The sequence below is a fragment of the Plecotus auritus genome (genome assembly GCF_963455305.1).
Source record: "Plecotus auritus genome assembly, chromosome: 4".
NCBI classification, from domain to species: Eukaryota; Metazoa; Chordata; class Mammalia; order Chiroptera; family Vespertilionidae; genus Plecotus; species Plecotus auritus.
In genome coordinates, this window is record NC_137775.1 from 63,869,081 (window position 1) to 63,884,722 (window position 15,642).

Consider the following 15,642-nt stretch of genomic DNA (forward strand, 5'->3'; position numbering starts at 1 on the left):
CCATGCTTTTGGACTTCCTTTCTGTATTGGCTGAACACTTGAGATATAAATGTACATATTGTTTGATTAAATGAAAGAGAATAACAGCTAATTTTTTCAGGGATAGTTTGGGAAGTTTTCACAGATGTAATATCATGGAGATACCATTTTAGTTGGTGCTTAAAGGATAAGATAGTGATAATCACGTGTATATTTGAAGTGAAAGTATTATGGTCAAAGCATAAAGATATTTACCCCATAAGAGTAAGAGTCAAGTAGTTGCATATGGTACAGGTGAGAGTTGATGCTGGAAAAGTAGAGTGGATTAAAACACATTAAGTTCCCTCCTACCTCAGCATCTTTGTATCGACTCTTAGCCTACTGTCTGGAGTGTTCTTATTCTTCCTCCCCACATGGATTACTAATTCTTCTTCTTCTTCTTTAAGTGTAAGCTCAAATGATGCCTTCTCAAGGAGAACTTCTTTGACTTTTGTGATTCACCATAGTTAGTTCCAATCTCCCTTCCCTATTTTCTCTTGTCTCATCATCATCTTTATTTAAACATTTTTTTACAATCTGTATCAATGTATGAGTTTATTGTTCAATTTCCCCATTAGATTGTTATCTTCCTGAAGGTTAGGGACCTTGATGTTTCTTATTCACCACTGGATCCTCAGTTCTTTGGCATAGTCTCTAGCACATAATAGACACTCAAGAATTTGTTGAATAATTAAGCTGTAAAGATTTATTTTTTATATGAAGTAGATAATCAGATTTGCCTTAAAAAAAACAATACAACTATGATCTCTAAGACAAAATCCTGTTATATGGTTTTAAGTATTTATTTGGCTTTCTCACTTGCAAATTTAGAGTTAATCATACGTAACTAATTGAGTTATTGTGATGATTATATGAGTGACTTAATCATGATAAACACTCAGATATCATCATCATTTCAGTTTTCAATAGATTAAGATTGATGGGGACATGTTTCCATTTACTCCCATTATTTACTGTTGATCATTTTAGGTCTTCTCAAGCAAAATTTTCGTTTACTTCTGGACTCAAAGTGTGGTAAATGAGTGAAATGGTTTGAATAGTTGACTAAAATATTCTTAGCATTTTGTGTCTTATTACATAGGACTGAACCAAGTTTTAAGTCAGCAAGTGAATCAGGAGATCAGCCCACTGGACAGCATGATTCAAAGACTACAACAGGAGCAAGACCTGAGGCGTTCTGGTGAAGCAGGTATCAGTAATACCAGCCGTTTAAGTAGAGGTAAGATGTGATGCTTTTAAGTGAAATGTTAAAAACCCGAAACAGTCTAAATTTTTAACAGTAGAGACGAGATTAAACAAATTATTGTACATCTATAAAATGAAATACTAGGTGCCAAAATGATAATGTTTTTTGAAAAATATTTAATGACTTAATGTTCCTAATGTAAGGTTTTAAACTGTAGATAGAATTTTTAATGTTTATTCTTCCAAATATCCCATAATAATCATGTAGAACTTAGAAAGACTTTAAAAATAAATGTATTCAGTAATTTATGAAATGCGTTAAAAGCCACATTCTCAAACAACTAATCACTTTGTTGTATATTATTAAACTTTAAGAGAAAAGTTAAAGCAAATTTATGAACCATAAATGTCCTTGGATTTGTCTGCTTCTGCTTTTTATATCATTACCCCCAAAATACATGGTGAGCATTTTTAAAAAGTAATTATTTTAAATCTTTGGGCCTTCACAGTCAATACTTATGATTTATTAACGTATCTAATCAACTGAATAACCATGTTTTATTGTTATTAAACTTTTGCCTGTGATTTAGTTCCTGATTTGGTAATTTATTATTTGCCACAATATGAAATTTCATGTGGAAGTTAGTGTAGATTTTTTTTTTTCTATTATAAGCTAATGGAGAAGTGTCTCTAAATATAACTTACTATATTTTTCACTAAGGTTCTGTAAGCTCTACCTCAGAGGTTCATTCACCTCCAAATGTTGGGCTAAGGCGGAGTGGACAGATTGAAGGAGTACGACAAATGCACAGTAATGCACCAAGAAGTGAAATAGCCACAGAGCGGGATCTTGTAGCTTGGAGTCGAAGGGTGGTAGTACCGGAGCTTTCAGCTGGTGTAGCCAGGTAAGTGGAGTTGTGGATTCTTATGTACCCCAGTTGTTTGTGTTTATTTTTAATTATAGTCTTAAAAGTACCTTTTCAGCACTGTAATTTACTTTAAATTTATCTGAAGAGCTAAAATTCAATACATTTTTTTTTTCTAGAATGAGTCATGTAAAGGATATGAAGGGAAGATGTGTTAAGGTGAATGGGGGAAATCATAAATTTGGACTAACTAAATATGAAATTTATTGAATAGCATATTTAAATCTTAATCTGTCTTATTTAATTGTAGCTTAAAACACTCCAGAAATTAGTTATAATTAAATTTTGAATGGATTTTATTCATTATTCTTATTCACAGGCATAATGAAAATTATTTATTGATAATACATTATATAAATATGTTTATATATTGAAATGATCCTTTTTTGTATATAAATATATTATACATGTATAAATTTAAAAGTATTGATTTGATATAATCTTTTTCTTGAGGCTCATGCTATAAGGGAACTTTAAAACCAGTTCTTTTTGATTCTTTAGTAATTCATGAATGTGGTCCATCTGAACCCAGCGCACTACATACTCTTAATACTACACTATAATAAAAAAATGTGAAGATTAAAATGTGAATTTGATTTTAGGATTTTCTTTTCTTTTCTTTTTTTTTTTTTTTTTTTACTGATTTCAGAGAGGAAGGGAGAGGGAGAGAGATAGAAACATCAGTGACGAGAGAGAATCATTGGTCGGCTGCCTCCTATAATGCCCCTTGCTGGGGATCAAGCCCGCAACCCCAGCATGTGCCCTTGACTGAAATCGAACCCAGGACCCTTCAGTCCACAGGTTGCTCTATCCACTGAGCCAAATTAGCTAGGGCAAGATTTTCTACTACTTAAAAAACTCAAAAGATAATAGTTATTTACAGATAGTCTCTACCTTACAAATTTTTTTACTTTACAATGGTATGAAAATGATTTGCATTCAGTAGAAACCATACTTCAAATTTTGAATTTTGATCTTTTCTTGGACTGGTGATATATGGTATGATATTTGCTCATGATGCTGGTTGGGTAAGTGGCAGTGAGTTGCAGCTCCCTGTCAGATATGTTATCATGACAGTAAACATCCTGTATTCTATGTTGCCAGTGTTTTTTAGGGAATTATGTTCTGAGTATGTTTAAGGTAGGCTAGGTTAAGCTGTGATGTTTGTTAGTTTAGGTGTATTAAATGCATATTTTCAGCTTATGATGAGTATATTGGGATGTAACCCCATCTTAAGTTGAGGAGCATCTATGCTTAAAATAAATACTTTTGAATGTGAATGTTTATATAGGAAATGCTTTTTTATTGGATAATACTTCAAATTTGTGTTGGGGTATGATTAAATCTACACCTAAAGTATACATTTGAACAATAACTTTATCTGTTGGAAAATATACATATCTAAATGTCTTTAATAAAGATTAACTTTCACTTTATTTTTAGTTGGATTCCTATCCACTTTTTAATTCCAACATTAGGGTTGGGGGGGTGAGGTAATTGAAAACAAAAGAAAGAATAAAACAGACAGGAAATCAGAATATTACTTTTTACAATTGATACAGCTGTGGCTTTATCTTGTATGAACAATGTGGCTTTTACTTGCCGTAAAGTGCGATTTCTAATACTGTACTCCAATAACAGGTAACATTGAGCTTCTCAGTATTTCTCCCCATGGAGAAGCAGCTGGTTTACTTCTTTAAAATGCAGAGCAGAATATATACATTGCTAAGCTGTTTTTTTCTTCCAGGAATTAGTTCACTTCTCCTCCCCTTCTTAAAAACCTAAATATGCAGTTCCCAGTGATTATCCTTTTGGAGATATATACCAAAGGAATTAAAACTTATGTTCGCACAAAAGAACATGAACACTGATGATATACACTGAGTGGCCAGATTATTATGATCTCTGAACGCATAATAATCTGGCCTCTCAGTGTATATCCTATATAATAAAAGGCTAATATGCAAATTGTCCCCTCAACCAGGAGTTCGACCAGCAGGCCGGCCAACTGCCCATGTCCCCTCCCCCTGGCCAGGCTGGCCGGACCCCACCCATGCACGAATTCATGCACTGGGCCTCTAACACACACACGCACGCATGCACACACACACGCGTGCGCGCGCGCCAGATTATTATGCGTTCAGAGATCATAATAATGTGGCCACTCAGTGTATAGCAGCTTTATTTGTAATAGCCAAAACCTAGAAACAACCCAGGTATGTTCTTCAATTGGTGTGTGGTTAAAAAACTGTGGTATATCCACTGCATGGAATACCACTCTGCTATAAGAAAAAGACATAGAGAACATACTAGTGCTGGCTAGACATTGAGGGGAAGAAGGGCTGAGGAAGAGGAGATAAAGATAGGTATGATAATTAGAAGAGCACAACAAGTGATCTCTGTGGTGATGGATGGATACATAAACCTACACATGTGGTATAAGTAATCACATTCTAACACATACATACACGAGTGCAAGTAAAACTTGGGAGGTTTGAATATTGATGGGTTGTATCAGTGTCAATATCCAGGTTGTGATATTGTACTATAGTTTGGCAACATACCATCATGGGAAAAACTGGATAAAGGAAATCTTATTATTTCTTAAAACTAGAGGCCCAGTGCATGAAATTTGTGCATGGGGGGGGGGGGTTGTCCCTCAGCCCAGCCTGCACCATCTCCAATCTGGGACATCGCTCTCACAATCCAGGACTGCTGGCTCCCAACTGCTCACCTGCCTCTGCCTGATTGCCCCTAACCGCTTCTGTTTGCCAGCCTGGTCACCCCCTAACCACTCCCCTGTCAGCCTGATCGATGCCTAACTGCTCCCCAGCCGGCCTAATTGCCCCTAACTGCCCTCCCCTGCAGGCCCAGTCACCCCTAACTGCCCTCCCTGTTAGCCTGGTTGCCCTTAACTATCCTCCTGCAGGCCTGGTCACCCCCAACTGTCCTCCCCTGCTGGCCCTGTCACCCCTAACTGCCCTCCGCTGCGGGCCTGGTCACCCCTAAATGCCCTCCCTTGCCAGCCTGGTCGACCCTAACTGCCCTCCCCTGCCAGCCTGGTCTCCCCCAACTGCCCTCCTCTGCTGGCCTGGTCACCGCTAACTGCCCACAACTGTCCTCCCCCACTGGCCACCTTTGGCGGCCATCTTGTGTCCACATGGGGGCAGCCATCTTGTGTCTTGGAGTGACAGTCAATTTGCATATCACCCTTTTATTAGACAGGGTTGTATGTGAATCTTCAGTTATCTCAATAAAATTTTTAATTTAAAAACAAATAAATTGCTAAGAACTAACAAAAATTAAATCAAGGCTAATATTTTTATAAGATTTAAATTAACTCATTTTATTTTCCACTCAGAATTATGACCAGCTGCAAAAGAGATTTTGCAGTTAAGTAAAATGACATTAATGTACTCTAGTAAAAACAAAATTAACTTTATAGAACTGTTCCAAATTTGAATGTTAACTCACAGCTGTGAAATCATCAGGAAAAACTATCGTTCCAAAACTTGAAAATTGTAAAGTATTAATGTAAAAGTCAAAATTTTGATTTTTTTTGTCCTTGTGAGTTCAGGTTTCATGACATTGTAATTCACAATTAATGTTATTCAGCGTTTTCTGTTGTACCATTTCAGCTGAGTTCTGGATAGAGTTGAAGTTTTTCAGTAGATGAAGGCTGACTTGCCTTTCACTGGAAAGAATGTAGTTCTTTCAGGGCTTTGGGTTATGTTCGTTCAGCCTGAAGGTTCTGTTTGCCTTTTTAATTTATTTTTATTTTAGGATTTTAGCTGGTCATATGGCACACAAGATTATCACAGCATAAGCTCTATGTTGATGTAATATTTCCAACATAAATCCAATTTCTAACTATATAGAGCAGGTACCTCAGGAATATAATCATGTTCCCAGAACCTAATACTTGATTTGACAACAAACATAGCAGAACCAGTAGTATCAAGTTCAAGTAGTCAGTCTATCTTTCCCATGTTTCAGTCACCTAATGCCAAATGTCCAGAGCACATAATCTATGAATATAAGCTCAGAAATATTTATCATATGCCTCTATCTGGAAAGAAAACAATAAGAATAGCATTTCTTCTCTGACACCTAATACCTCTTTAGGTGAGAAATTAGTTGTAAAAATTAAAGATGAACATGTGTCTTTTAATTTTCTTTCAGTAGGCAAGAAGAATGGAGAACTGCAAAGGGAGAAGAAGAAATAAAGACATATAGATCAGAAGAGAAAAGAAAACACTTCACTGCTCCAAAAGAGAATAAAACACCCACTGTCTCCAAGGTAAAAATAGTAATTACTTTTGACGTGTAATATTTGCTTTATAAATTTAGTAACCTTTTAAAGACCCTTTTGTAATAAAAAAAAGTTAACTTTTTAAATAGGATGCTTAATGAAGTAAAATTATATAGTTATTTCTTGATTTCCTCTTTGTATTATCTATTATATTTATCATTTAAAATACTTTATTTTGCATTTCTTGCCTTCTATCACCTCTTGGCCTTTTGGATAAGGTCAAGTGTACATTTCCTGCCTTGTAGCATACCTTTTCTCCAAATGGCAATTTTTATATACCCATTAAACCTAGTAAATTATATCAGAAGCCTAAGCAAGATCTTTTTTTTTTTTTTTAATATATTTTTATTGATTTCAGAGAGGAAGGGAGAAGGAGAGAGAGATTGAAACAATGACGAGAAGGAATCATTGATCAGCTGCCTCCTGCATGCCCCCTACTGGGGATCAAGCCCACAGCCTGGGTTTGTGCCCTTGACCAGAATTGAACCTGGAACCCTTCAGGTCACAGATTGATGCACTATCCATTGAGCAAAACCGGCTAGGGCAGTGGTCGGAAAACTCATTAGTCATCAGAGCCAAATATCAACAGTACAACGATTGAAATTTCCTTTGAGAGCCAAATTTTTTAAACTTAAACTTCTTCTAATGCCACTTCTTCAAAATAGACTCACCCAGTCTGTGGTATTTTGTGGAAGAGCCACACTCAAGGGGCACTCAAGGGGCTCACATGTGGCTCGCGAGCTGCAATTTGCCGACCACAGGGCTAGGGCAAGTTCTTTTTTTTTTTAATTATTTATTTATTTATTTTATTTAAGCTCTGCCATTGGTTGCATACTGTGAAACAGTTTTGTGGTTTTGTATTGGTCCTGTTTGGTTGTGGGGTTGTCGTTTGTTTGATTTTTGCTGTGTTGCACTGATATGTTATTGTAGACAATTAAGTCAGTTATGCTGTTCTAAATAATGGTTCTTATTTCCTCCATTACAAGAAGTAAATTATCTCTACTAGTTTGACCTGTAGGTTTCTCTCCCTAATCTCAAAAAACTGGAAACAGTAGTTTACAGTTGGTCATGCAATAATCTGGGAGAGATACATACTTGCCTCCTTGAAGTGTCAAGGTATCACAATTATCTATTCTTAAATTTTTTAAAATCAATTAGCTTGAAAGCTTCAAAGTTTTAGAATTTGAAATTGAGGAAAGCTATATGGGAAAAAACTGGTTTCTTGACCCAGCTTTATGCTTCTTCCTCTTATTATTTGCGTTTCATAAACCTGAATTAGTCTACTTTTCTAGAACTTTACAGTTAAGTGAAAAAGACAAGTAGAACAGTAATATTTATAATATAACCTTTTTTTTTTTTTCAATGGAGAAATGTTTGAGTGCACACATACTAGGCTTCTGACATTGATGATCACAGATGTACAAGTAATGAGATGTCATATTTTATTTTAGAGTTGCAGTGTGTTGTTTTTTTTTCTAATAATAGAGGCTACTGCTCAGTGGTCGGTTGAACCAGGAGGTCACGATTCCATTCCTAGTTAGGGCACTTGCCTGGGTTGCAGGCTCAATCCCCAGTGTTGGGCGTGCTGGAGGCAGCCAATCAATGATTCCCTCTCATCATTGATGTTTCTATCTCTCTGTCCCTCTTCCTTCCTCTCTGAAATCAATAAAAATATATTTAATAATAGAGGATACTAACTATGCAGATGGAAAGTATAAATTAATATAAAATTTGTTTAGAAAGTAGTTATGAAGCTGATTTTTGGCAGTAGGTTTGGTACCAAAATTATAGTGGCTTAAGCGTGTGGAAATGTATTTCTCTCTGATGTAAAAGCCTCAGTATGTGGTTCAGGCTTGGTATGCCCTCAATGTTAAGAACTGAATTTCTTTAATTTTTCTGACCTTTTGTGTGTGAATTTGACCTCATGACTAAAGTTATCAGCATCCTCATTTAAGAGTATAGGATGGAGAATCAAATCAGGGAAGAAGGTACAAATGGCACATATACCCTCCTGAAGAAGGTTCTTTGAAGTTCCTTTGCAGCATTGTGCCAGATAGCCTATTGGCCAAAATTTAGTCTCATGAAACTCTGTCAGAGGAAATTTTAATTTTTATCTTCAAGAAGGGAGAACAGATATTGGTCAACAAACAGTTTTCCCTTACACTGCATTATTTATTTAGGCATTAAAAACGTTTGTGTTCTTTGACTTGAAATTTATTCTAAAAAAATATAAAATTGTGAATAAAGCTTTTACAAAATAGAACAAATAGCAATTTTTAATGAAGTGGAATTGAGTAGGTAAATATATTTAAGTGAAAGTAGCAGGGTACATTACGTTCTTAACAATGGATTACTCAAAATTTATGAGATTATAGTTTGAATATATTTTTTTATATTTTTACATATTTCCCAAATTTTTAAAAAATTTACTAAATCATGCATTATTCATTTTAGAGAGAATCTGTGTGGAGAATCTTGTGTCCTTGTAGTGTATGAAAGTCTTTTATTTCTCTTGGCTATGACTAATAGCTGCCCCAACAAGAATAGAGCTGAAGTGCAGGAAAGAGTTTTAGTGACAAGGCTGGTTGTGGGGAAGGAAATAGAGTGTAGTGGTGGATTGAGGAATATGAATGGTTGAATTCAGATTGCAGTTTCATATTGCAGGTATTTTTATATTGAAGGTATACACCTTCCTTATACACATCCAGAATCCTTTTGGGGAGTACACAAGACGTAGATTTTAGGTTTTTATCTCTCTTTCCCCAGTGCAACATTACTTATCTAACACAGTGAAGCCAAAGCATGATAGGGGGCAGGGAGCCACAATGCTAACGAAGTTATATGACTTATATAGGGAAAGTAATGAAACGCACAGTACATGTTCAAAACAGCATAGTATTCTCAGAAAGATAGGAGGGGCTATTGAAAACTTGATATAACAACAAGCCGTTTTGAAGAAGATTCTACTAGATGAAACATTGTTATTGAAATTGAGAATTCAGTGGATGGGTTGAATAAAAGAATATTGAAACACTAAAAAATGAGTTGGTAAGCTAGAAAGTCAAGTTGAAGAACTGCCCCAGAATGTATCCACAAAGGATAAAATGATGGAGAGAATAAGGGAAATGTAAAAAACAAATACTATCAGGCCGGCAGGGGAACAGTTAGGCGTCAGTCAGGCCAGCAGGGAAGCAGGTAAGGGGCTATCAAGCTGGCAGGCAGAGTGGTTAGGGGCAGGCAGGCAGGCAGGCGAGTGGTTAGGAGCCAGCAATCCCGGATTGTGAGAGGGATGTCTGACTGCCGGTTTAGGCCCGATCCCGCAGGGCCTAAACTGGCAGTCGGACATCCCCCAAGGGGTCCCAGATTGGAGAGGGTGCAGGCTGGGCTGAGGGACACCCCCCCCCCATGCACAAATTTTGCGCACCGGGCCTCAAGTTATTTAATAAAAGTCAGAATCTTGAAAGAAGAGAAAATACACAGTGGGGCAAGAGTTTTAAAAAAATAATGAACTAGAATTTCCTAGAACTAACCTCTGGCTAATGCGCCAAATAGGATAAATCAGGAAAAAATAATGTAAAACCAAAATATTTAAAACCTCAACTAAGCACATTAAACATTTTGAAAGTTTCTGGAAAGAAAAAGAGAATCACCTTAAAATGAACATGAAGTGTTAATAAAATGGATTTCACTGAGACATTGTATAACAGCTACAAGAAAATAATCATCTACATTAAGAAAATTGGCTACAAAACCCCTACACAGTAGCATTTGCACCAATTTCTGGTTGGAATGGTGACAGCATAGTGGAGCCAAGGGCTAATAGTAAGGTGGTTGATTCAAGCTATTGAAAATTACCTATTAAGATGGCAGTGTCATTGGAACCAGGCTCTTGAAGCTCTGGATTGCATCCTTCTATCAACTCATGCATCTGGCAAGCCCTCACACTTAACCCTCCAGGATATCCACGAATTTGGTGATAGAGGTCCTGTCCCATGTGAGGCAAGAGCTAGTGTTCTCCAACCCATCATGGTGGTCACCTTTGCTCCAGTCACTTTTAGAACCGTAATAAAGACTGTTGTAGTGCACCATGAAGTTTTGAGCAAAGCTCTTCCTGGGAACAGTGTAGGCTTCAGTGTCAAGAATGTGTGTCAAAGATACTTGTGGTGGTAACATGGCTGGTGACAGCAAAAATAACACACCAATGGCAGCAGGTGGGCAGCTCAGGTAATTATCCTGAGCCATCCAGGCCAAATCAGTGTTGGCTATGCTCCTGTGCTGGATTATCACACCTGACATTGCTTGCAAGTTTGCCGAGCTAAAGAGGATTAGTTGCTTTTCTGGAAGAAGTTAGAAGATGGTCCCAAATTCGTGAAATCTGGTGATGCTGCCATTGTTGATGATAATTCCTGGAGAACTCATGTGTGTTGAGAGCTTCTTTGATTATTCTTCTCTGGGCCGTTTTGCTGTTTGTGACATGAGATGGAAAATTGTGGGTTTAAATCTATATATATAATCTATCTATCTATATATATATAAAGAGATAATATGTAGATTTGTCCGAGATGCCATAATGTCATGACTTCAACAGGCTTGCATGCGCAGCAGGGTGACTTGGATGAGGCTAGCTTCCCTGCCCATGGCACCGGGCCGGGGAAGTGAGGCTGTGTCCCCTGCCCCGCGCCCGAGTCCCCTTTTTCTCCTGGGTGCACGCACCCGACAAACACCCCCGCGACACATTGCCCCATCTGAGAGCACTCTGCCCGGGGACGCCACCAATGTGTCCCCCCGAGGTGGGGGGGGGGGCCGAGGGGTGACACCCACACAGGAGAAGGCCAGTTCTCGGGGCCTTGTCGGCAGACACCAACTGTGGGGTGCGCGCGTCAGCAGTGACCCCGGGGGGGAGGGGTCACACACACAAATTGAGAGGGTGGGGACCCAACACGAAGGAAGGGCCCAGGCGCGACGACACAGAGTGGACGTCGAGGAAAGGCACCGGACCTGGACGGGCCACCGGGTAAACAACACGGGATCCCACCGCCACAGACACACAGGGTGGCCCTGCGACATCCAGGATGCTGGTCGATCCTCCCAAACGCACAACCTCGAAGCCTCCTCTCACCGCACGGACCCAGACCCACCACAGTGGAGACCACAGGTGACCCTCACACCACAGGGAAGCTGCCGCGGCTTTCTCCAACTGTCCATCCATTCATCTGCCCAGTCCGACCCGGATCGGGGCTCGCATCCTGGGCAGAACGCCCTCACCGAGGACAAGCCGGACCCCGACCATGCCTGCGCAAGCACGCCTGTTGCCTGAGCAATCACACCTGTTGCCTGCAAATTCGGGACGGGAGCTGACGGAGAGCTGCTCAAGGCATGGGAACGGGCACGCTAGGGGACGGGAAAGACCTCTGCGTCCTCCCACTTAGGCATGCAATGGGAGAAAAGCCTCTCACACACGTAACACAGTGGTCCCTCTGATGGGCCCTGGCCCGGCAGGACCCTCCCCCAACTCGGATGGGGGAGCCACCGGCCACAGTAGGCAAGACACAGCTGCGTCGTTGCTCGGCCCCTCCAAGCCAATGCGAGAGGGGCCCGAGTGACCAAACAGAGGCGGCTACAGGTCCCAGAGACAAAAGAAGTCAGTACTAAGACAGGACAAAAAGCATAGAATTTTTAATTAGCCTGTAAAAAGAGTGAGGGGGGAGGGAAGAAGGGAAGGAGAGAGGAAAGAATTTTATAAACGAGTCAGTAGACAGCAGAGTTAAAGAAGGAAAGGATGTATGAGTGAACTGTAGAAGCTATAATGAAAGTCAAGTATAGTTGTGTACTGGGGACAGATTTTAAAAGAAGGAGAAAAGAAAAAACAAACGATAGTAAATAATTGGGCAGGTAGATAGATATTAAAGCAGTGGAAGTAAGTAGAGAAGAATGTATGGGAAAGGTAGGATGAGAGAGAAAGAGGGAGGGAAGAAAAGTTTTAAAGGGAAGGTGGTAGAGCTTAAAAGGAGAATGGGAAGAAGGAAGAAATGGGGGAGGGAGCAAAGCAGGTCCAAGGGAGGAAGTAAAGAAAAAAATAAAGGTGGAAAGGAAGGAAAAGGTGAGGGAGGGAAGGGGTAAAGATAAAGGAAAGAAGGAATCAGGAGAGGCAGGGAGGGTAGGAGAAAGATGGGAAGAAGGATGATGGAACAGAAGTAGGAAATAAGGAGGAAACAAAAGTTTATAAATGAGTCGGTAGGAAAAAGTGTTACATAGAGAGAAAAATTGTGTGAGAGGGAGAAGCCAATAAGGAAGTCAAATACAATTGTGTGTGAAGGGGATAATATTTAAAAAAAAATAGTTATAGGGGTGACCAGGCCGGCAGGGGAGGGCAGTTAGGGGGATCAGACAGGCAGAGTGGTTAGGGCAGGCAGGCAGCTGAGTGGTTAGGAACCAGAGGTCCCGGATTGAGAGATGGATGTTCAACTGCCAGTTTAGGCCCAATCTTGCAGGGATTGGGCCTAAACTGGCAGTTGGACATCCCCCGAGGGCTCCCGGATTGGAGAGGGTACAGGTCGGGCTGAGGGGAGGAACCCCCCCCCCCCCCATGCACAAATTCATGCACTGGTCTCTAGTCAGTAATGCAAGCAGTGGATAAGAAGGCTGGTGGAGTTATCAAAATCATCAAGTCTGCCCGGAAAGCTCAGGAGACTAAATGTTTATTATTCCCAATACCTGCCAACCCATCTTAATCATTGGTGGGAGAACATCTCAGAACTGGTTTTCTCAATTGGCCATTTACATTTAATATAAAAGACTGGTTAATGATAATATTGCATAATAAAATCTTTAGGGAAAGGAGAATATTTTATGGACCGTTTATTTTTGTGTGTGTGACAGTTTTAAGTTAGTTTTTAAATCACTACATTTTAATGAAAACTTGACCAGAAAGTTTAATAAGAAGGGAAAAAAAGTATGAATGTAATACAGGTTCAAAGTTATTTTCCATCAACACTTTAAAGATAAGTGTTCCTTTTTCTTATTGTATGATTTATTGTGTGATATAAGTCTGATGTCAGTATCTTTTTGAAAGTAATCTATTCTAATTCCTTTATTTTTGTATTATTAAGGGTTTTTTTTAAGTGTAGGTTTTTTTTTGTTCTTTTTATTCCTCACCTGAGGATATTTTTTTCTATTGCTTTTTAGAGTGTGAAAGGGAGGGAGGGAAAGAGAGAAACATTGATATGAGAGAGACAAATCAACTGACTGCACACTTGCCCCGACCGAGGGCAGGGAGCAAACCTGCAACCCAGGTTCGCGCTTTTGACCAAGAATCTAATGAGTGATTCTTTGGTATGCAGGCCAACGCTCTAACACCACTGCACAACACCGACCAGGGCAGGTTTAAATGCTTAGGTTGTTGAGTTTTATTTCTGTCACCATGTTGGACTTTATAAAAAAATTTTTTTGTGACTATTGTGTTTTCATCTGCTGCAGAACTTTTTCCACATTTATCTGTATTTAGAAGAAAAAGAGCTAGCTACCTGATACTCGATTCTCATAGTGACAAAGTAGTTTTGTGATCACCTTTTTGGTTTCTAGTTTGCCTCTATCAATATGCCTCACAGTCTGTGGGCCTCTTTCTCATATTTGTTTTATAGGTTTGGATTTGTGTGGGTATGGGAGAATTCAGTGTTAGGCTTAGTTTATTAAGAATACTTAAATCCGTATTAATCAAAAGCAAGGTTTTGATAACATCAATTAGCAAGTGAATTTCAACATACACAAACCTGTGATTTTACTTGATATAATAAAATATTTGAACAGGTATTCTAATCTAGTTTATGTAATATAATATAAATATGTATAGACTTTTTATAATTAAGAAATACAACTTTTAAAGTAAAAAGTTAGCTCTTTAAGCATTCTGTAAATAAATTTAATTTACTTTTCCCCCAGAATCATGCCCATGAGCATTTCCTGGATCTTGGAGAATCCAAAAAGCAGCAGGCAAATCAACATAGTTATTGTACCAGATCTGCATTGGAAGAGATTCCTAGACCTTCAGAAGACATAGAAAATGGCACTAGCTCTTCAGATGTAAGATCTTATCACATGCATACATTTGTTTTCATTTTTACTTTTTTGAAAAATTATGACTTTCATTCTTCACATTGATTGATAAATTTATAGATGTAGCTCAAATATGGGCCTTATAATGATAGTGATAGCTTCCATTTACTGAAGACCTGCTCTGTATGTTCCAGGCATGGCACACTTATGCATAATCTCAGATGCACAACATATGGGAATTTTCTGAGTCTTTTTATATGCATAGGGCAATATTAACTCAAATTGAGAGTATTCTACCCATAATTTAAAAGTTAGTCTCTGATGGCTTAGGTCTTAGTATGGCTAGGTCAAAATGATATGTTTAATCTGGTAAAGAGACCACATTTACTAATTACATAAACTCGACACATGACAATTTAGATATGTATACAAAACATAAAATGTATGTCAGCAAGTTATTTGCCTTATAAAATGTTTCTCTATTTTTTAAAGTTTTGTAGTATTTTTTAAATACTAAGTTTCTAGAAAATATTTTTTTGGTAATTTATTTTTAATTAATTGTATCGGTGTGACATTGTTCGATATGATAATAATAGGTTTCGGGTGTAGGTTTTTATGTTATAAGATCTGTATATTGCACCATGTATCCACCACCCAAAGTCCAATCTCCTGTCACCATATATTAGGATCCCCTTCTCCCCCTATCCTCTTTCCTCTAGCAACCAAACATCATTTCGGTTCACGAGTTTCAGATTTATATCCCACATATGAGTAAGATCATATGGTTCTTAGCTTTTTCTGGCTGACTTATGTCACTTAGCATTATATTCTAGAAAACGTTTTAAATATGATTCAGCTTACTAGAATCTTATTTATTTTCAGGTGCATTTGTTACATAAGAAAAATTTACTAATTCTTTATATTCAAACTAATTTGTGCTTTACCCTCCTTTTAGAGCACTTAAATAAATTTCTAGAGGACTACATTAAGAACAGAATATCACCTTAGGCACAATGTATTATTAATGGGAAAAAACGCTGATTTTGGTTCAAATATTTTGTATTTAGCAATATATCTTCTTCCTCTTTAAAGAAATAATATACTAAGGGTGGGAATAATCAGATCATT

The 15,642-nt window shown here is 38.3% G+C and overlaps 1 protein-coding gene across 3 annotated transcripts in view; it reads left to right on the plus strand.

Annotated features, from left to right (window-relative positions):
* Positions 1-15,642, plus strand: part of PHIP (PHIP subunit of CUL4-Ring ligase complex) — a 146,714-nt gene that overhangs the window by 82,538 nt on the left and 48,534 nt on the right. For 2 of the 3 annotated variants that reach the window (XM_080666553.1, XM_080666555.1), the window contains 4 exons: positions 1,121-1,258; positions 1,946-2,129; positions 6,333-6,450; positions 14,401-14,541. In XM_080666553.1, coding sequence (XP_080522679.1) covers positions 1,121-1,258; positions 1,946-2,129; positions 6,333-6,450; positions 14,401-14,541 — 581 coding nt within the window. The remainder of the gene's footprint in view (positions 1-1,120; positions 1,259-1,945; positions 2,130-6,332; positions 6,451-14,400; positions 14,542-15,642) is intronic. The other variant, XM_080666554.1, reaches the window with a different exon arrangement.